Below are 20,062 nucleotides of genomic sequence, written 5' to 3' on the forward strand. Positions count from 1 at the left end.
TTGCCAGCGCGGCATCTGAGAGGGATGTTGGACGTGACGTAGAGGATAGCTGGAAGTAGTCGCGCGGGAAAGCGATACCAGGCAAGACGACCAGCGCAGAGGAGAGGGAATGAAGGAAATACGGAGCAAAGAGTATTATGCAATATTCAACGGTAGATCCAGGGAATCTAAAAAAACAGCAAGGAAATATAGAACAAGGTAAGCTGCCAAACTGCTGGAATGCATTGCCTGGCTGGGGCTGTTTGCGCGGCGAGCTCCAGGTGAGCTGTCCTGGATGCAGGTCACGTGATTCTATGACGAGGCTTCTTTGGTCGCCGTCGTCGTCCAGATATTTTATATTAATAGTATGGGACATAGATACTAGTTGCGGCAGTTCGAGACAATTTTTCCAGCAGTGTTGGGTGGATAAGGATACGGCAATCATCAATTCGCAGTTCCGCACCTGATGTCGTTGACCGAGGATTGAGACGGAATGTGAACAAGGCTTCAGTGATTAAAAATTGCTAGAGAACAACAGGGGTATATACTTTTTGTCCAACACAGCTCATGTACCCAGGCCGACATCTAGACAATACGCCAAAAACACATCACCCAAATTGGAACAGGAGAATTGATATGGACGTAGAATCCTATATGCATCAAACGGGTCGGAAAGGATGACGATCATGCATTCAATGAACTACCGGCAGTCACGGCGGCCGCGGATTTTGCGCCACATCTTCTTCACGACGCCCGAGTGTTCTGGTAGGTCGTCCCAAATCGCGAGGGCTTCGTCGGGAGGCGGCAGCTCAGCTAATTGGAGGGGATCATTGCTGTCACTGGTGTCGGTGCGTAGATCAGGGCGGGTCAGCGTCATCTTTAATGTCATCTCGCGGCCGCGGGGCCCGGGCGTTTGCCAGGGCGACGGCTTGGACCCCCGGTCGGGCCACGTCGCCGGTTTGCGTTCTCGGTCGGCCTTCGGCTCATAATCCGTGGTCAAGTCGAGATCGAGAGAGACATTATCATCTAGAAAGGTGCGCCCAGTCTCGTCCGGGACAGACTGCGAGACCCATTCCCGCTCAGCGGACTTACGGGGCTGGAAGTCTTCTTGTTTATCGAGGGAAGGGAAGCCGAATTCAACGGCTTCATCGAATTTCTGCGGAGAGGCTAGATACACCCGCAGCTTCAATCGAGCCTCGGGATCCTGGTAGTACTTGGCCCCTGGGTCAATTGAAGACGTTGATCGTTGAGGTACATGCCGAGTGCCGTGAGATCGCCGCGACGTCATTTCTGTTGGAGTGCTGCCATGATTCGAATGCACCGTAGAGGCCTGCCTGGCGGCGAGGTTGCGAAGGCTGGTACTGGATGTCGATAAACGGCTTCGGGATAATGATAGCGTTCTCCCGAAAGAAATGAGGCGATGGGATTGAGATGTCTGCGGCGGGGCACTGGGAGTGGTGTTGGCGAGGATGGTATGATAGGGATCCAGGGTCAGATCGAGCTCGCCATCCTCGTCCAGCCAGCGGAAGCTGTCCAGGATAGACTCGTCCATCTCGATGGCGGAATCCGCGCGTTCCCTCGGCTCGTCCTCCGGTGTTGCAGGAACCGTGTCCGACACTTCGCTTTCGGCGTTTGACTCCAACTCTGCGAAATCTTCAACTACCTCGTGGGCGCGTCGTCGCTGTTCCCATCGATAGAGCGCTTCGTCCGCCGCGTCCGGAATGGCCCCGAGGGGCGACCTCTGTTGCAAGAACAGGCGCTCCTCGGGGGAAAAATGAGTGCGCCGGATCTTGGGGGGCAGCGAGTGATAGTAAAGCCAGGTTTCCTGGATCAGATCGATATCATTGCTGCCTGTTCGACGGTTGCGGGTGCAGCGTTTTCGCAGCCGTCCGTTGGCGGGTTGAGCTGGGAAAGTTGGAGTGCCAGATATCGAAGGGCGCTTCGCAAATGGAGGTGGCAGACCTAACGGGCTCGGCTGCTTGGAATGCGAATAGTCATGGTCGATCGGCCGAATCTGGGCCAAACGCAGACGCTCGACGTTTGAGAAAAACTGCAGGGAGACGGCGGGATCTCGTCAGCACAAAGTTCCTGACTATTAAGAGAGCAAATTGCGATGCAGCGCAAAAAGTGGGCAGACGCAGGATCTCCAATTGGAGATCGGCGGGATGGAGGGTCACAGTGGATCAACATGACGATTTTGCAGACTCTCAACCGTGCTCGCGAATCATTCTAGATTCTACATAGAAGCCGGCGTCGTGACCGCCGTCAGGGGGAGTCTCATCACGGCAAGGCCCTGCATTAGGGCCTTAAATGGGGCATCAATAGAGGCGTTCCTCAGCGCCAATAGGCGATCGCTGGGGGGGACCTTAGGGGCCGCCAAAGCCCAGCCGCTCTGCAAATCAGAGTCGAGCACACCCCATGGCTGCCCCTTTCGCAGTTCCCCACTGCATGACGGCCCAGTCCGTGTCGCCATTGGCCAATAATGGCATTGAGGCATCAAGGCAGTTAAAATCATGTGATCTGGGAGCATTGACCGATTGGGCAAGATGAAAACACCAGTTTTGAGAGAAAAAAAAGTGGTGTCGGAGGCACGGATTCGGAATCGCCCACAGCCGAGACGATCCCGCCAAACCAAAGAAGCAACAAAAATCTGCAGCACGTGTGGCATTTGGGAGTGGTGTTTCGATGAGAAGAAACATGCGGGATGTACAGTGCATACCTTTTTCCTCACAGTGGGAGGTAGCGAGTCCAAGTCACCGTCCATTGGGGCAGCCAAGACGTGCATGAGAGAGCAGTCCCCCGAAGTCGTTCTGGGAAAGGAGCTAGATTGCCGGTACTCCCCGGAAGAGCTCAGGGAAAAGATCGATAAGAGATTGGCTTGGGGGGATTCGGGGCGGGAGGAGGGGAATTATCTATCAACTGCAGCGGTCGACACTGCAGGGTTGGTTGCCAAAAAAACTGGAGGACTCGAGAGTAGGTTATGTACGTGGAGAAGAAGAAAAAGAAACAAAGAACCATGGTTGAAGATCTTAAAAGAAGACAGATCAAGCATCGCCATGTTCTCACCGCCGAAAGTCAGCGCGGGCTCCGCTTCTGATCGTATTTGAGAATCAAAAAGTACACTCCAATCTCCATCAGTAGATTAGGTATGATTCCCGATTCCCGATCATCACCGGACACGCGATCGTGTTTCCAAAACTGGTCAGGGCTGGAGTCTCTAGTCTGCACTTGGTCGGGCTGCCAAGCACCCCCTGATGTGCCAGCGCGAAGTGACACGCGGGCATGGCAATCCGGGGTCTTGACTGGCGGACGTGATTTGCCAGATAGTTTCTGACTCCGGGAAGACGTTCCTGAGAGGGCAAAGGGCGGCTGAGGCGTCCAGTCTGTGATAGATTGAACCGGAATCCTTTCTCGAGTCGAAAGTCTCATGCCGCATGGAGGCATGGACTCATCGAGACATTGAGAGCGCTGGATTCTGACAGATTGACATTGGTTAACTATTACCTAACCTCGGTCTTGGCCCGCGGTCTAGCGAGGGGTGGTTTTTGTAGAGTATTGACTCTGGAGGATCCTGGTCAGCAACGTGGACAAAGGAGGGACGAGAGGAGCATGATGCTGTGGGCTCGGTCAGAGACTAACGGCAGGATGTGGTTGGATGGATAGTTTCTGGAAAGCCGATTATTTACTATGTACTATGGACTGGGACAAATCAGGCTAGGCCAGTTGACATACATACTCCACTGGGCGGGGCAACCGCATTGCTTCAGTCTCTCTTAGTTCTGGACACAAATTCGGGTCTGCTGTTCATTCACCATGCATTTGATCTCTGTGCACAGTGCGCAGGTCCAAATCGAAGTTCGATAGAGGCTAATTAGTTAACTATGTGCGCAGTAAACTTTCGCTTAACAAGTGACATGAAGTTTATGAACGGTCGAGGCCAAGGTCTCTTTGTTGACAAGCTCTCCTTGCCGCTACGGTGTTCTCTTCCAGCCTCTCTAACCTTTTCCAGGCTAGAAGACTGAGTTAACTTGCCAGGGGCTGAACACATGGCATCCCTGCGTGCAGGATACAGTAAGTACGTATTGCACTCAGTACTCAATATGCATCCGGAGAAAGGAGTCCTTTTCGCAGTCTAAGGATCATGCACTCGTAAAATATCGTGCCCCAAGGAGCTGCTGGTTGGTCAACCCAAATCAACAGCGCAAAGACCATGATCAACATGCATTGATCCATCATCGATCAGTTAAGTTATGCCAGAAGCAAATTTAGCAAGCCAAGGACACTTGTACGAAGTCTATGAGCAAAGAGAGTCAGGAACATACAGGAGATCAAAGACTAACCTATTCAACTCAAGTGCAAGTTGGCCTTTGGCCCCTCGCTCAGCGCTCCTTACATCTGGTGTCGGAACTACTGCAGTTCATCGTGAGGCTGACTACGAGGCACAAGTCAACGACTCAACCACCATCATGACTGGTGTCTGGGGGCCCGCACGGGAACAGTGGCAGTCAGTTGACCTACATAGAGAGATGTACTGTATTCTTTTCTCCGCACCCCAGAAATTAAGGACGGCGTGGTCTGGAGGCCAGGCCTGGCCGACAGAGGGCAGCCGGCAGACTAAAGAAACCAGACAACGTGCATGCGCGGATTGTCCGCGCAATGTCGTTCTTTGCATAGGTAAAGTAAGTACTTCGTACATACATATACATACAAGGTGGCCATGCAGTTGTCATTGAGTTTGTTCCTGCATCGATGGACACCGGGACAAACAGCGCCCGGCGCAAAAGCATCGCCGACATGACGACTCATCTCCTAAACAATTCAATATGTTGAAACCTTTCGAACTGCAAACAATCGACTAGAAAATGCCCTGGTCTATTATTGCCAACAAGTCAAACCAGGAGGTTTCAGACTCAGCAATGGACGACGCAATCGCGAAAAGGCAAAGCTGGAAACATGCATGAATTTCATGGAGTCGCCATGAAATGATACTATGATTGGCCATTCCTTCAACATGCCTGCTGCCATGAGATTGCACTAACCATCGTGGCATCGACGCTAAACGAACCAGAATGCTGATCGCTTTGAGATACCTCCTGTATCCATAATCCATGGAGAGCGCCCATTTGCTTCAAAATCAAAGACAAACGGAAACATACAACAATCCTTGTTGCTGATGACGCAGTGGATGGCCACGTGGATGCCAGGATGCGCTGGTCTGTTTTATATTCCTTACGTCTGGCATCAAAAGGAACGCTTTGTCCAGCGAAGAACCTCCGTTAATCTCGTCATCGGATTCCTCACTCTCCGTACTCCGTGCACCCCGCTTAACACCTTCGGTCTTCCTGTCCGCCTGATTCTGATTCCCCCAAGAAGTTCAGAAGTCAGGACTAACAATACTCTGGTTTGGGGAGAAATGCGAAAAGATCAGATGTCATTCCAACAGACTCCGAAGTCAACCCAAACAATCGCCGTGAATCTTCGGAACCTACTCCGCTGATCGGCGATGTCGGCGATCGATCAATTGGCAAGTTAAAACTCAAAAAGATCCGAGTACGGATACCATCTCGGGATACCTCGGCCTTGACGGACATGGAAATCACAGAACGGAGAACTCAGAAATGACAGGATCGATGCTCAGCTTTGTCCGGATATACATCTCCAGTCACCAACTATATCGTAGTGATCATTCGGTTAAGTTTACTACCTAGATACAAGATGCGTAGTTGACTAGTTTTAGCGATTTTACGCTGGATATCGCGCCGAAGATCCTGCGGCGGACCATGACTGCATGAATCATGATGCACGTAAGGCAGGGTCATTGCAAAACACTGTTGACAGCACGTATCGAAAATCGCCTGATGGAAGACTAGGACAGCGAGTTCAAGACATGCTGCATCGCCACTGAATTCGAATCATCCCGTCGCAAGACATACGCCCGAACCTCCTGCACGGACAATCCCACACCCTTGGCAGCAGCATCCGCAGCCGATCCCTCTTGGTTGGCATGACCGCCAGCGCCATGGCTCCCGCCGCGGCCTCCGGTCGTACCGCTTGCCTGCCCCCCGCGGAGCTTTTCGCGCAACGCCTCCGGTCCCACGACGAAGAGACTGCCCACTTCGAGCAGCACGTCCAGCACCCCGCCAAGCGCCTTGACATCCTCGTCCAGATCCCACGATTTGAGCAGGTTCACGTAGCGCGTCATGTCCTTGGTCACCATGAGACCTCCCGGCCCGTTGACGGGGAATTTCTTGAAGTGCTCGAGCAACTGGCTGCGGATTCCCAGTGCCACTTCCGTCAGGATGCCCTGGATGTTCGTGCCCCCGGCTGGCAGGGATGTCTGCAGCGTGTTGTGGAACTGGTTCAGAAACGTGCAGATAGCATCGCAGGTCTAAGAAAGCAACGTCAGGATTTGTCGCTTAACAATTCCGCGGTCCTACGGCGCGCAGCTTACCGGTGTCTGAAGCATTTCCAACCACTCAGACCCGTCACCATCTTTAGGCCGAAAATCGTTCCTGCGCTGGCCGCCGAGCAGCCGACTGACCCAGGCCAGCACCACGTCGATAGTCCGCTGCTCGATGCCATTGATCTTGTCCTCGATCCGATTGACCGCAACCGTCGTCCGTTTCTCCATGTCGCGGCGCATCGGGATATTGGTGGCCGCCAGCGGAATCAGCACTGTGTGGATGCATGTCAGCATCAAATGCGTTATCGTAATGGCTGCACGTAAGTTCTCCAAATAGGAGAAATCTGGCTCGCTCTTTGTCGATTCTTGCGCTGTCGCGGCCTCCAGGGACATGTCCAGTGCCACCTCCACGTAGCCCTCCGCCATCGTCGACAGCAGCAAATTCAACAGCGTCGACACCTCACGAGGCGTTTCGGAGCTGACACTCAGCTCCAGTCCTCGTCCAACACCCTCGGCTAACCATCGCAGCATTCGCTTTGCGAAAGTCACAGACAGCTGTCCGTCCTCGTCACTCAGTTCCATATCACTGTGTCTGCTCGTTTCCCCAGTCTCTTTGAGTCCGGCGACTTTCAAGAGAATCCGTTTCTGCGTAGGCGTAAAGTCGGACGAATCGAGTCGGCTGATATATGCCTCTTTGGCGGAGGAGAGCAGCTCACTACCACTCTTGGCCAGTGAGGCCATGAAGGTTGTAGCCGCCTTCTTCCGACGAGAGTGAAAAGCGGTAAATTTGAACAGCAACGATGTGTAGAGATCCTCAAGGTTCTTCTTTTCTCGTTCAATGTAAGAAGTGCCCGCAAAGTAGGGCACAAACAATTCCTCTAGCTGCTGGTCCAGAACGCTTGCCGTCTGTGACGAAATCGGCTCCGGACTCTCAGTCAGCCCATGGGCCTTGAGATCCTCTACAAGAGTGCTGATGGCATTCCTCGAGCTTTGTAAGCACCGCAAGAACGCCAGTGACGACACACTGCTCGCTTTATCCAGCACCATCTCCACGCGCTGTTGAATTGACTGCTGAAAGACGCGCTGCAAAAACCGGGCCAAAACTTCCTCGTAGTATGGAAATGCGCGACGGATGATTGCAGACTCGTCCTGGACCACCACCTTGACCTCGTCGACCAGCGACTGCAGGCTCGGCTCGACCCCCGGAGGATCTGCATCCGGATCCGCCAGTCTCTCCCAAGTCTCTGCATCTCCACTGACTTCCTCGGCCACGAGTTGACTGCGGTCAATGAAGAATTGGTGCTGGTTGACAAACAGGGCAATCACGCTGGCACCGCCGTTGAAATCGCGCAGGACCGAGGCGCATTCCTTCATTCCTTCGAAGTTGGCCTTGCGGTAGAAGTCGTCAAACTGCTTCAAGAGGTCCTTCTCCAATGTTTCCGAGAATTTCTCTATGATCTCCCTTGTATTGGTCTTGGGACCGGCTTCCATCCCGTCGCCATTCAGAGCCTGTGACACTGGTCCCATACTTTGTCTATTACTCGGCGTAGAGCTTATATCATTCCAGCTCTTTGGGTCTAGCCTCTGGCTAATGCGCAGGAGCTGTCGCGCAATATGCGCCGAGCGAAGCCGACCATCGATTTTGTTGGACCGGCGGAGATTCTCCAGCTTGCTAACATCGCCGCGATTGCTGATGTCGTCCCAGCATTCAATCAAGAAATGGGCATCGAGGGCGCGCCGTCGTTGACGATCCAGTTCTTCCAACTTCTTTCCCGTCTCAACTGCCATACTCCCGTCTGCCCCGTTCGAGAGTCCCGCTCCGTTCAACGAGGTGTCCAGCTTCTGAAACGACTGAATGGTCTGTTGCAGCTTGCGACCAAAAGTATTGAGGTTCTGTGTATGCTGGGCTTCGGCCCTCCGTACTGCGGCCGAGAGTTCATTCTCGCGGATCTCCAAATCTCCCGAGAGCTCGTTCAGTCGGTGCTGGGCATGTTCGAAGGTGCGAATCAAGGGTTTGGGGTCAAAAGGCTGGCTTGTTCCCGCGGACCGCCGCTGCGAAATGACGCTGTCCGTCAGGGACTCGATAAAGTCCTTAACAATGAAGTCGCGGCCGGAGAAGTCGCTGAGAGAAAAACTCGGAGCCTTGGGGTAGAGTGTGCGCGAGGGCTGGGTGGAATGGGAGCTCATAGACGAGCTGTCGGGCATGGTGAAGGAATCCCCGGCATGGGGATGCGGCTGTAGTCCGTTCCAATGCTGATATTACCCAGATCTCGCCGCGCTGGCGAAGCACCGAGTGTATCTGTCCCTAAGGCATGGGAGAGCTGATAACACGGTTACAATTAGATAACACACTGACTGATAACCTGTTATACAGTGCCATTCAATGATTACGTCAGCATCTATGACGCGTGAGTGTGACTCTATTAACTAGTACTAATCTGTATTAGTCGGAGATGGTTTAACATTGAGGAAGACCAGTGAAGATCAGAAAAAGTCGAAGCCGTCCCTCGTAATTTATGTCACTGTCCTCAACGAGATCACTGTCCTTCATCCAGTTCATGATTCGCTGTATGCAAATCACCATATCGTTTTCTCGAGAGAGCGTTTACATGTCAAGTGCATGGACCATGCGGGAAGGGCCGACATCCTGGACTCCGTAGACATCTCTGGCCCACGTAATCAGCGATCAACAAGCCACGATCACTGATCATCTCACCTGCTTTTAACATTGATCTTTGAGCTCTGGCCGGCAGAAGTCCTTCAGAACCCTTGGCGGTGTGATATGGAAAAATCGAACCGTTCGACGTCACAGAGAGACGGCATCGTCCAATTCTGAGCAATCGTGATCTCGACCCCATGTCCTAGACCATGATCTCGACAAAAGCGACTGGTATTTTTCGCGAGAATGCTCGCCTTCGACAAAACTCGGACAAGCTGTCGGCGGAAGAGCGGGAGCAAATCGTAAAGCCATATCTTCCGGACCCGAAGTCTCTGCGGCGACAAAGATCCACAAAGGCACGCAAGAAGAAGACGCCGATCCGGTCCTTTTTGATCTTGCGGCTACATCTGCTGTTGTACACGCTGATCCACCTCTTCTACGGCCTGTACCTTCGCATCTACCAGACGTTTGCGGCTGTGGCCGATCGAGTTCTGGCCATCATCTACTATCACCACCGCACACCGGAGTTGATTCAGAAGGATGTCAAGGTCCTCAGCCGACTGCCGGAGCATCTCAGTGTGCTCCTGCGCTTGCGGAAGGAGGAAGATGCGCTTCACACATTGATGGATGAGGTGTCGGAACTGGCGGCCTGGAGTTCCTGCGCCGGCATCCCCGTGCTCAGCGTCTACGAACGAACAGGTAAGTATCCTGCCTTGAATCATTGAATGCAACTGCTAAAAGAGAAAAACAGGCGTTCTAAAAACTTGCATTCCAACGCTGTACCACGTTGTTACCGAGAAACTCGCGTCATACCATGGCTCGCCGTCGCACCAGCCCAACCTTCGCATCTTCGCACCGCACCAGAGCGCCTACAGCCCATCCGTGTCGCCCTCTGCAGCCCGTCGATCGAACAACCCTACTCTCACCATCCTCCTCCTGTCTGCGTCCGACGGCCGCGAAACGCTCGTCGATCTAACCAAAACCCTCACCGAGATGTCACAGAACGGCAAACTGAGTCCAGCAGACATTACACTGGAACTCGTCGATGCCGAGATCAGCGACATCACAACCCATCCGTCTCAGTCTACCCCCGCTGGGCTGGATCTGGACCCGGCCAATGGGAACAATGGCTCCTCTTCGACAGATATTATCTTCCCGCCGGTGAAGCCAGAACCAGATCTCTTAATCGTGTTTGCACCAACGCTGAAGCTGGATGGGTATCCCCCCTGGCAGATCCGGTTGACCGAGATTTTCTGCACGGGGGATAAGGGGAGTGCCATCACTAGTGGCAGCGATGATGTCCGCGTTGAGTACCATAATTTCCTGCAGGCGCTCTGGAAGTATGCGCGAGCACAGTTCCGATTGGGTCGGTAGACACCGGAAATTGCCCGTGAGCCATGTATTGCATAGATTGGGGTATCTGTCTATATCATTTCATACATGTTTAACCATGTGTTAAAAGACGTAGCCTTGTGCAATCCTCAAAATCAACGACCTCAAAAGGGAAAAAGACGACAGAATGGTGTCTACTCCGTACATTGCTCCAACAACACCAGACAGAAACAGAAACAACCAACTGATAAAGAAAAATGCAGGATAGTATCCCATTCCCAACCGTAACCAAATCCCCCCTCCAGTGTTACGCCCGGATCCTGAAGACATCACCGTTCCCGTTTGACGCACTCCATGCACCAGACGACTTCCTCCCCAGACTCGGTAAGCCCTTCCACGGCGCAGCACGAGCATATCCTCCTCCGCCGTCTCTGCTGCTGCCGACAGCGGAGATAGACGTCTTCCGCCATCGACGACGGTGTAACCGATGAGGGCAATCCGCAACCTAGCGCATCACACTCCCGAAGGCAGATGTAGCACGCCCGTTCCCCACACAGCTCGCAGTCTGCGTACGCGTCGAGCATGGCTCGCGTGGTAGGACGCCGGTGGCAAACATGGCATGGCCTTAGCACCGGGGGCGGTAGAGTTGTCGTTGTAGCGGGCACTGTCCGCGGCGAGACCTCGGGACTTGATACATGCTGGCGTTCGGAGGCATCGTAGTCGTGGACATTATTCTCGTCGATATCGATGCAAGTACCTGCCATCGCCGTCGACGACGATGACATCTTTCTCCCTTGGCTCCCCGGTGACGTCTGGCGGAAATGTGACTGTGGTTGCAGAGTTCGTCGTTTCTTCTGTGGTACCGGGCTGGAGCACCGGGCTGAAAAATCGCTGGACAAGGAGAGGTGTCGAGGCGGCGGCGAGATGCTCATCATGGGGTCTTCCAAAAAGTGTACTCTGCATTTGTGTGCCGCATGTCAATGGCATGTTTTCAATGGAGAAACCAAGCTCGACCGCTGGGGAGTGACTTACGGCTCAGTGTGGAGGGTGTCGCTTGTCGGCCATGGCTGGCCAGCCCCGTCTCTCTTGCGCTTTCTCAGCGCCGACGGAGTGGCCATGGGCGTATCACCCAAATGCATATTCCCTTGGTGCGGGTTGCCAGACGGTCCTATTTCTCCGTTTTCTTGAAAACTGAGTGGAGCCGTTGAAGAGAGTAAGAAGCCAACCGTAGTGGAGGTTTCTCGACAATCTCTCCCTCTTGATCCCTTTTTCTCGCTTCTGTGTGCCTCCTCACTGTTTCAAAACCGGGATCCTGCAATGATGAATTCCTCCCAGGCTCAATGCAGGAGGTCCTGGCAAGGAGCGTAACGAGAGGAAGATCAGGGAAAACGGAGGCCATGGTACAAATTAGGTTAGTATCAGTTTCCAAAAAGGGAAATAATTAATGGTAATCGAGCGGCGGAACAAGACGGACCGCTCCGCCCTACCCAGGATTTGTCAGGCTGCAGGGCATGAATCTGCGCTACAATGGAGATACGATGGCCATTCAGAGTATCTATGATTGCAAGCCGTTGTCAACACCATGCCTTGTGTTCAAGGAATCTTTTGCCTGAGTTACTTTCCAGTGCCTGAAGTGACCGTCAGCGTCCAAGAGAGCACTTAAATACTCTACTTACTAGGTACTGGTAGCACTTCTCCGCAGCCAGTCCTCTCGCGCCTCCTCATTCGATTACTCCTATAATGGAGAGCTTATAGGTCATTGACGGAGAGTGAAAATGCATGCAATTCTCTAAGGACCATCTCATTCGTTGACTTCCTACTCCGAGTTGTGTTACTGTACAGCCAATATCATGATCGGCCGGTAGTCGAGTCACTACTTCTCTGTTCCTGTTCAAGAAGCTGTCAGTCTGAGGATGAGTATTTCATGGCCATGGAGACCCAGAAAACTGCAACATGTGTATTGCCAGGTCATCCCTCGTGTGAGGACAAGGCAACTCGAAGAGTGACCTTCGTTGGCAGTGCACATGGTTCACTTTCAGATGAAATCCAAGGCCGTCCACTGGAGTTGGCCATGAAGCACCTCCGGTAATCAATCTCATGGTGCTGCTTTCAATGGATTGATGACAGTTCTGTAATGGAATATTACTCACCAACACATCGAGATAGCCACTATGGCGGCAACCGGTTATGCCCTGTGAGTGAATGGGATCAAGTGCTCGATCAGCGACGCTTGCATGCCAGATCTTGTATTTCAGCGGCATTGTCCGATGGTGCGGAACACATTCATCACACAGCACATCAGATCCAGAGCTAAAATCGAAAAGGGTTGCCGATGACACAATTCTGGCTCTCAGGTTTTTACTGCAACCCTGAATTCTGATTGTACATGGTCGGGGGGCCATCTTACGACAGGCTCCGATCCCGTCAAGTGAATGAGAATGACCTAGTGTGACTGTGAAACAGGGCTCGAAGCGCATCTCGCGATTGTTTGCGCGTCCGGGGCTGGCAAAGGAGAACATCTTCCTCAAGTGGCCCTCGCATTTGGGTGGCCTGATTTCGGAAAGCCAGTGAAGACTATGGGTGCATGATATGAGTCCCACAAGCAACCTCCATTTCACCTTTGCCGGTGCCATTGCCCGCTCTGTAACCATGGGATAGGGTCCTTCAACAACATGCTTCGTGGGTTACAGTAGTACTATTGCCAAATATTGGTCCCTGACTACTCCGTAGCCCAGCCGATTGCTTTCGCTTTCGTACCAAACGTGAATCTCGTCCACCTGGACAGGACGTGCCACCTGACGGGCGAAACCCACGTATGGTACGGGAAACTGAAGCAATCGGCTGGGAGCGAGAGGACCAATTTCTGGCAGCGGTAAGACCACGAACCAAGCCGTCGTAGGACCCGATCGTTTGGGTACGGAACTGGGAGTGGGCAATGGCATTGGGGAACAAGTCTCTCCACGATGAGATTGACAGATCGTCCAATGAGTTACTGCAGCGAGGAAGCTGCTGGAAGCCTGGGGTTTTGATTGCTTTTGCAACTGTATGGAAGCGGTTGGGTTTCTCGCTTGAAGGTTTTGAGCACAAGATCCATGGGGCGTCGGGACGTTGATGGCGAACGAATGTTCATGTGCCGAAGTCACCTCGGGGACGGAGGGGAGAGAACGAGCTATAGGGCTGGCTGAAGTTACCCGACTGCATGCATCTCACAAGCTGAGGGAGCAATGTGCAATCGTCCAATTTGACGGTTGAAAGATTGACCAACAACGCGGTGTTCCTGAATTCCGAAGTGACCTCCCGTCGATGATCTCGAGAAAATCACGACCAAGGCTCATTGTCAGTTCCGCACATGAAAAGTCAAGGAACTCATGTTGCGATCAGACTTCTCAATTTACCCGTGCCCGCACCCCCTCAATAGCTTGCATTGTCACAAGAGAGTTGAACAAAGAGCGCGGATCTGGCTGTTCGAAGTGGACCGTTACCCAGGATGCATCAATTGTTCCCATTGACACCTCGTCGCTCACAAGGACACGATCTGACACAAGTCGTATTGCAATTCATGCGACGACTTCCACCCTTCACACGTGAAACAAAAACAGAAAGCAATGGACAGAAAATTTCCGTCCGTATGGATCTTTCAAACGGGACAATTTCCAGCATGTCTTGCATCTACCCAAACCAGCCGATCAAGGTTACCCGAGACAATCCTTCGACAGCGATGAATCAAGATTGTCTCTCAATACTTACCTAGGTCGTGATGTCTTGCTTGTTACTTCAGTATCATTCATCAAATACGAGCAGTGTGGCACTCCATAGTGAGTCTAGATTAATTGTGCAAAGTGACGAACTGGAAAAATGATGCACACCGCCGTGCTAAGGCAGGTAAATGCGATTCGATTACGCAAGGACGGAGTAGACTCCGTGTTTGTGGAGCTCTCGTACGGATACTGGTTGGGGATGGATGTTGCTATCCCGCCCACACAGCTCCAAGCAAAACGCACTCGGATGAACGAACACTCCATTACTCCGTACTGATTGTAAAAAAGGAAAGATTGTAGCCGATTACGTATCTTCTTCACCGTCAAGTACTCTGGAGGAATTAATACTCGTATCAGGTCTCACCTAACAAGAAGCAAACGATTTGTAGCCCTCGGTTGCGATAAACAGAAAATACCTCAACGCTCGGTCCTCTGGAGGCCCCGAGATGGAAAGGCGGTCATAAGTGGCTCCCTTCAAGTGGCTGGAATGCCCAGCCACGATGGTCTCTCGGTCGACTGTCGTCACCGGTCGCTCGGGGAGCAAGCTTTCAGAGTTCAAACAGGCAGAAACAAGGAGCTTAGGGTGGGTCTTGATGACTCGCTTGAAAACCAAGAAATCGGGTCACCTGGAAACAAAAATAGTAAGTCGGAAGAGAGAGAATGGCTCATGGGATCAGTGGTCGAAGATCCCCAAGCAAGTTACATGGCATAGTACAATGGTTACGATACGATGTGCTCAGACAGGACGTAGTATTTATTGAGAGTGCAACTGTACCAGATTCTAATTTGGTGTTTTTCAAGTTGGAGGAGGAATCAGATAAACTTGCAGCAGAGTAACGTAGGTGATGTAGTCGTAAGCTTAGCTTAGCGCATGGATCGGTGACGTGTGGAACAAACCCTAAAGCACGCTATTAGCTTGAGTTTAAGACAATCACTGCATTGCCGAGTACCGCAGCCAATCAGACATGATGATCGCTCTGTAATCATGGGTCCATTGTGACAATCGGGGCTCTCTCTTTTGAAGTTGTCGCAATGCTGTTGCGGAATGGGATTGAACGTTGAGCTGCCCATTCATGGGCCTTCTCCCCAGCCACGGACAGCGACGACATATATTTGGTCCACGCCCCCCTCTTGGAAGTTTTCTTCCGTTCTTCAGAAATCCACGTCAGCTCTGCACTCATTTTCGCCGATTGATTTTTCAGTCGCTCGCTCGCTCGCTCGCTGAACGACCATACGCATCTAAGTACTGCACATACAAAGACGACAATAATCTTAATTCGACCGCAACTCTTCAAAAAATGAAGTCAGCAGCTGTTGTCCTCGCTCTGTCTTCGATCGCTGCCGCGCACGTGGCCGGCTACTCCAGCTCTGTTCCTGCTTCCTCTTCTGCAAGTGTTCCGAGCAGCTCGGTTCAAGTGCCTCCCTACGGCACTGGGGTCCCTAGTGCCCCCTACCCAACTGGCACTGGCCTTCTGCCCACTGGCACCGGCTTTCCTCAGCCCACTGGTGGTAACGGCGGTAACGGTGGCAATGGTGGCAACGGCGGCAGCGGCGGAAACGGTGGTAGTGGTGGAAACGGCGGCAATGGCAACGGCGGCAGCGGTGGAGAAGGTGGTCAGGGCGGCGGTGATAGCAACCCGCCGTTCCCGGGTGCTGCCCCGGGCGCTCCCTCCGGTGCCATGGGTGCCATCGCCGGCGCAGCTCTGGCTGCTGTTGCCCTCCTGTGAAGCGTCCACGTCAGCTGTTACGACTCCAACGATGTGCAAACCATTTCTTTCGTCGACAAGTGTTCCGCCGTCGTCCAACAGCCCTCGCCAGCTCCCAGACTTGGAGCCTTACATGCGGTGAGATTCGAAGCTTTTGCTCTGCGCGCTTCTCTGTGATTCCTGCAACTGCTGCTTCTTGATTCCGGTGCGCTTGGGACTTTGGGAAATGGTTTGGGTTGCACTTGTGTATAATCGAATAGATCAACCTGTATGATACACCCGGATTGTATTTGCTTTTATAATGATAGATTGTAATAATTGGCAACATTCAATTTCTTGATTTCGTAGTTATGCAAGAAGCGTAGACCTGCAGTGTTGAACCGCGGAGACAAACCTTGATGCCACAACTACAATTTAAAATAGCTCCAGTACTCCGTACTATGTACCTAGATCTAGGACTTCCCTCAAATCGTAGTTCAAAACTCTGAACGGGAAGATTGGGGCAGGTCTTGTTTCTCCTGAGTAGGAAAGGCGTCAGTCTTTGACGACGCTACTCGTACATCTCGTGGCGAACGGCAGACATGGCTCTATGCTTGTCAAGATAATTGATCACGTACCGATCCCGCATCATGAGATGCTTCCTGCCTAAATAATACGGTTTCATCGACAAGCAACTCCCAGGGCACCGTCACGCTGGAGAATGACCCAGAGCAGCCACAATTAGCGTGGCTGTGTCACATGATCGCATGTGCCCTAGCTGAATAGCTGAACAAGAACGCAACAGACAACAGACGAAGCTTGATTGCAGCAGCGATAGCTGACCACTCAGGCTGGTGATTCAAATAAGTGTAAGAAACAAGTACTTGTTACCCGAAGATAGACATTTCCTCTCTTACTGATCGTCGGCAACCGTATACCTATGTAGTACATCTTGTTGCATGAAGGGATCACGCTACGACTCCCATGGATATGAATGCTTCCATTCCAGATCTAGTACTAGTCTGTGAAATAAGGATGAGAATAGTCAGTTTGCAACGTGAACTCAAAGCCATCGAACGTACAGAAACGATTGATTGACGCAAGGATCCAACCACAATCCGGGATTAGCACCAAAACACGAGCGGAGTGTACCGAGATCCGTTCAGGCTTCCATAGTGCATGCTCAGTCCTCGTGCGACAACTGATCGCTGTCCTGACGACCGGAATGAGCTTGACTGGCATCCCTGGAGGGATTGCGGATGCCAGGATAGCATCGTCGGCGTCTACTTCGCCGAAGTCGACGACGCCGGGAGGTGATCTTCATCGGGCTGCATGGGCTGATTGTCTGCGAACGGGTCAGTGACGAGTTCCGAATTAATATCCAGTCTCGGTTGAAGCCAGCTAGGGGTCCATTCAGGTTGCGATCGTGAACCATCGTTTTGCGGAGGATCATGCTGCACAGACATCGGCGATCCAGGCGAGTGCCGCTGCGCACCGGCAATGGGAGAGCCATTACTCGGCTGAGGGCGAGCCGTGGGTGCCTTGAAAAGCGCCTCGTAGTCACAGCGCGCCTCGGAGAGCCTCTCATGCAATTCGATGAGCACATCTGCGGAGCCAACGGGTCAGTAAGACCAGCCAAGAATGACAAGAGTGCTGGAAAATATCTTACCTCTTCTCTGTGAATACTTTGCAATGAGCTGCATCAGTTTCAAACGGATTGACTGAGTGGAAACGTACAGATTCGTGATTTCTTCGACCTCCTGCGGCTTTATCAGCTCCGAGCTGTTTGTGTTCAGTAGAGTGAGCAACTTCTCGACTTCCCCCATCTGTCCAAACAATTTTGCCTCCATCTCCGCTTCCTGTTGGAGGTCTTCTGGGGTGGAATCGGGCAACAATTCAACACACTTCAATGGAAAGATTCCAGTCCGACCGTGAAGGGAGCCCTTCCACCATTCCTTAGACACATGATCCAACACGAATATGATGTCCCCTTTCCGGAACTGAAGTTTGCCGGGTTCGGAGGGCAGGAAGTCGCACAGTGCCCGAACACAGGACACGGTCGGTGTATACTTGCCAGAAATAGTCTCCTTAGACACGGGCTGAGTCTTCGTTGACGCTGCGGCCGCAGAGGCACTCGACGGGCCGGCGGCTGAATCTCCTCGAATGGAAGACTCTCGCGTCATTATACGTGTCTTTTGAAGCTCTTCCTCCAATTGTCGATACACGGCCATCTGAAGCTCTTGCTCCAGTTGTCGGTCCACGGCCATCTGAATCTCCCGCTCCTGCTGCAGTTCCCGTTCCTCTTGAAGTTCTTGCTCCAGCTGTCGGTATACTGCCATCTGAAGGTCATGCTGTATTTGCTGATCCACCGCACTCTGAAGTTCATCCTCTTGCTCCAGTTGTTGGTCTTCGTTGACCATCTGTTGCTCGGGCGGATTCCAAAGAGACCGCAACATAGCGGGAAGGTATGAAGGAAGGCGGAACCGATCAGCCATGGCTGTGGTTGTGACAATCCGTGAGGATGGAGGGCATCAAAAGCACCGGTCGTCCTCGACTTTATATAGACTTGCCTCATGTTCCCGAGATATAGGCCGTTGAAGAACATTTCCGTCCATTCTTATATGCGAATCTGGATTTTGGACCTGACATCCCGGTGGCGTCCTTGAAGTCAGCCAGACAATGGATGCCTGAGCGTGTGGGAAACAAAGCCATCACGCGACACAGCGAATTTTGACCGTTATCTCAAACAAACATGTCTACGTACAAGAGTGTCTTTCACAGTTGCATTGCGACACGCGAGTCACTAGATCGCCGTGACGACAGCATCCTAGTAGACGTACTATTCAGCATATTGGACTGAGATTCAGGCTGTAGCTGTTCGTATCTTGGAGACAAAGAGATTCAACAGTTTGGTTCTTTGTCAAGTGATTCGGTCCTGGTTCGCGAAGGTTGACCGATGGATGGGACTGAGGCACACCAAAGGATACGGCAAAGATCTGCAGGAACTTGCTCGAATGGTTTAGCGTACTCGTACACTGGGTCCGTTTATGCACCGCAGTTGTCACACCGCCCCACTTAGGTTAGTCAGACGCTAAGTAACCTAACCTACTATAGTATAGCGTGCCAAGAGGTATTGCGTTGATATTCATGCCCTCTACAGAGTAGGTACGTCAGTTATCTCAACACTACAAAGTACTCTTGTCCCGAGGACACTCCAGCACAGGCCGTTTCGAGCAATGACAATTCGTAATTCTCAGGTTGACTTCATGCGCCTGCGACAGCAGTAACCATGTGCAACGCCGCTAATCAAAAGATAGAGCGTTTAGTGCCGTTCTTTTAGACTCGTACGAGCCGAGCGAGATTGGAAACGAAGACCATTGGGGAAGCAGAGAGACTCCAGAATCTGGTTCCAAATCATACAGACGATGAAATTGATTTGCTATTGCGTTTATATCATCTGTTGAAGCCAGAAGTTTGCTTCTATGACACATGTAAGTTTTAATGAAGGTGCGATGGAGAACATGAAAGGTGTTCAGCTATTGAACAACCGGACGCGAATGATGAAATGGTTCGAGAGTTCGACACCACGATTGAGGACAATGTTGCTCTCGATTTCTCATGGATAGTCCCTGTTCTCATTCAAACACGTCTCTTGCTACGTGTTCAGAGTGCTCTGACTGTGCTCGACGTCTTCGGACTGTCACATTGCGACGTCTCTTGTTCTCGTTATCAAGACGAGCAAAGGTGCATGGGAGAGTAAAAAAGGTGTCTGCATATGTCAGCGCAAGGTCTTGGATGGATGTGACTTGGCTTACTCTCTCGTTTTGTGCGTTTTATATCCGAGCGCAAATTTTCACAGCCACGAAGGTCAGGTAGTCCTCAAATGTTCCGCCAATCGACAGTGCCATGAGACGAATGGTCAACAGAACTCAGCCAACAAGCCAGCCATTCTCAATAATCGAGAGATAGAACTGGTACAACTCATACAGCTTCGTAACGACAGTCATGAAGAGGAAGGCAATGAGAAGTGCAACAAATACCGAGTCTGGTTCGAGAAGACGCCGAAAGAAACCGGGTGATGGCATTTTGGGAAGGCGAATTTCAGTGGATGAGCAAGAAGATCTTCATGAAGCGCAGAGAAAGACAAGAGATTTTCTCCAGAGTCATTATCGGCCATGAAGACAGCTTCTGAAAACACGTCGTGAGGACGGACTCTGTGAATGGAATTCCAAGCATCTATTGACGA

The 20,062-nt window shown here is 52.0% G+C and overlaps 6 protein-coding genes across 6 annotated transcripts; 1 reads left to right on the forward strand and 5 right to left on the reverse strand.

Moving 5' to 3' along the window:
- Positions 1-679: 679 nt before the first annotated feature.
- VTN31DRAFT_569 (uncharacterized protein) lies at positions 680-2,764 on the reverse strand (the record flags this gene model as incomplete). Its single annotated transcript, XM_069406216.1, has 2 exons — positions 680-2,029; positions 2,699-2,764. The coding sequence occupies 2 exons, from the start codon at positions 2,762-2,764 to the stop codon at positions 680-682; spliced, it is 1,416 nt and encodes a 471-aa protein (XP_069263425.1).
- Positions 2,765-5,845: 3,081 nt separating this feature from the next.
- VTN31DRAFT_570 (uncharacterized protein) lies at positions 5,846-8,569 on the reverse strand (the record flags this gene model as incomplete). The annotated part of the gene is made up of 2 exons (XM_069406228.1): positions 5,846-6,367; positions 6,431-8,569. 2 exons carry the CDS (start codon positions 8,567-8,569, stop codon positions 5,846-5,848), a joined length of 2,661 nt encoding a protein of 886 aa, XP_069263426.1.
- A 681-nt stretch (positions 8,570-9,250) lies between these two features.
- VTN31DRAFT_571 (uncharacterized protein) lies at positions 9,251-10,415 on the forward strand (the record flags this gene model as incomplete). The annotated part of the gene is made up of 2 exons (XM_069406239.1): positions 9,251-9,740; positions 9,793-10,415. 2 exons carry the CDS (start codon positions 9,251-9,253, stop codon positions 10,413-10,415), a joined length of 1,113 nt encoding a protein of 370 aa, XP_069263427.1.
- Positions 10,416-10,702: 287 nt separating this feature from the next.
- On the reverse strand, positions 10,703-11,512 carry VTN31DRAFT_572 (uncharacterized protein; the record flags this gene model as incomplete). The annotated part of the gene is made up of 2 exons (XM_069406250.1): positions 10,703-11,330; positions 11,406-11,512. The coding sequence occupies 2 exons, from the start codon at positions 11,510-11,512 to the stop codon at positions 10,703-10,705; spliced, it is 735 nt and encodes a 244-aa protein (XP_069263428.1).
- Positions 11,513-12,295: 783 nt separating this feature from the next.
- On the reverse strand, positions 12,296-13,024 carry VTN31DRAFT_573 (uncharacterized protein; the record flags this gene model as incomplete). The annotated part of the gene is made up of 1 exon (XM_069406261.1): positions 12,296-13,024. The coding sequence occupies one exon, from the start codon at positions 13,022-13,024 to the stop codon at positions 12,296-12,298; it is 729 nt and encodes a 242-aa protein (XP_069263429.1).
- Positions 13,025-17,099: 4,075 nt separating this feature from the next.
- Positions 17,100-18,311, reverse strand: VTN31DRAFT_574 (uncharacterized protein; the record flags this gene model as incomplete). The annotated part of the gene is made up of 2 exons (XM_069406272.1): positions 17,100-17,422; positions 17,486-18,311. 2 exons carry the CDS (start codon positions 18,309-18,311, stop codon positions 17,100-17,102), a joined length of 1,149 nt encoding a protein of 382 aa, XP_069263430.1.
- Positions 18,312-20,062: the final 1,751 nt, after the last annotated feature.

The sequence above is a fragment of the Thermomyces dupontii genome (genome assembly GCF_041956625.1).
Source record: "Thermomyces dupontii strain NRRL 2155 unplaced genomic scaffold VTN31scaffold_1, whole genome shotgun sequence".
Lineage (NCBI taxonomy): Eukaryota > Fungi > Ascomycota > Eurotiomycetes > Eurotiales > Trichocomaceae > Thermomyces > Thermomyces dupontii.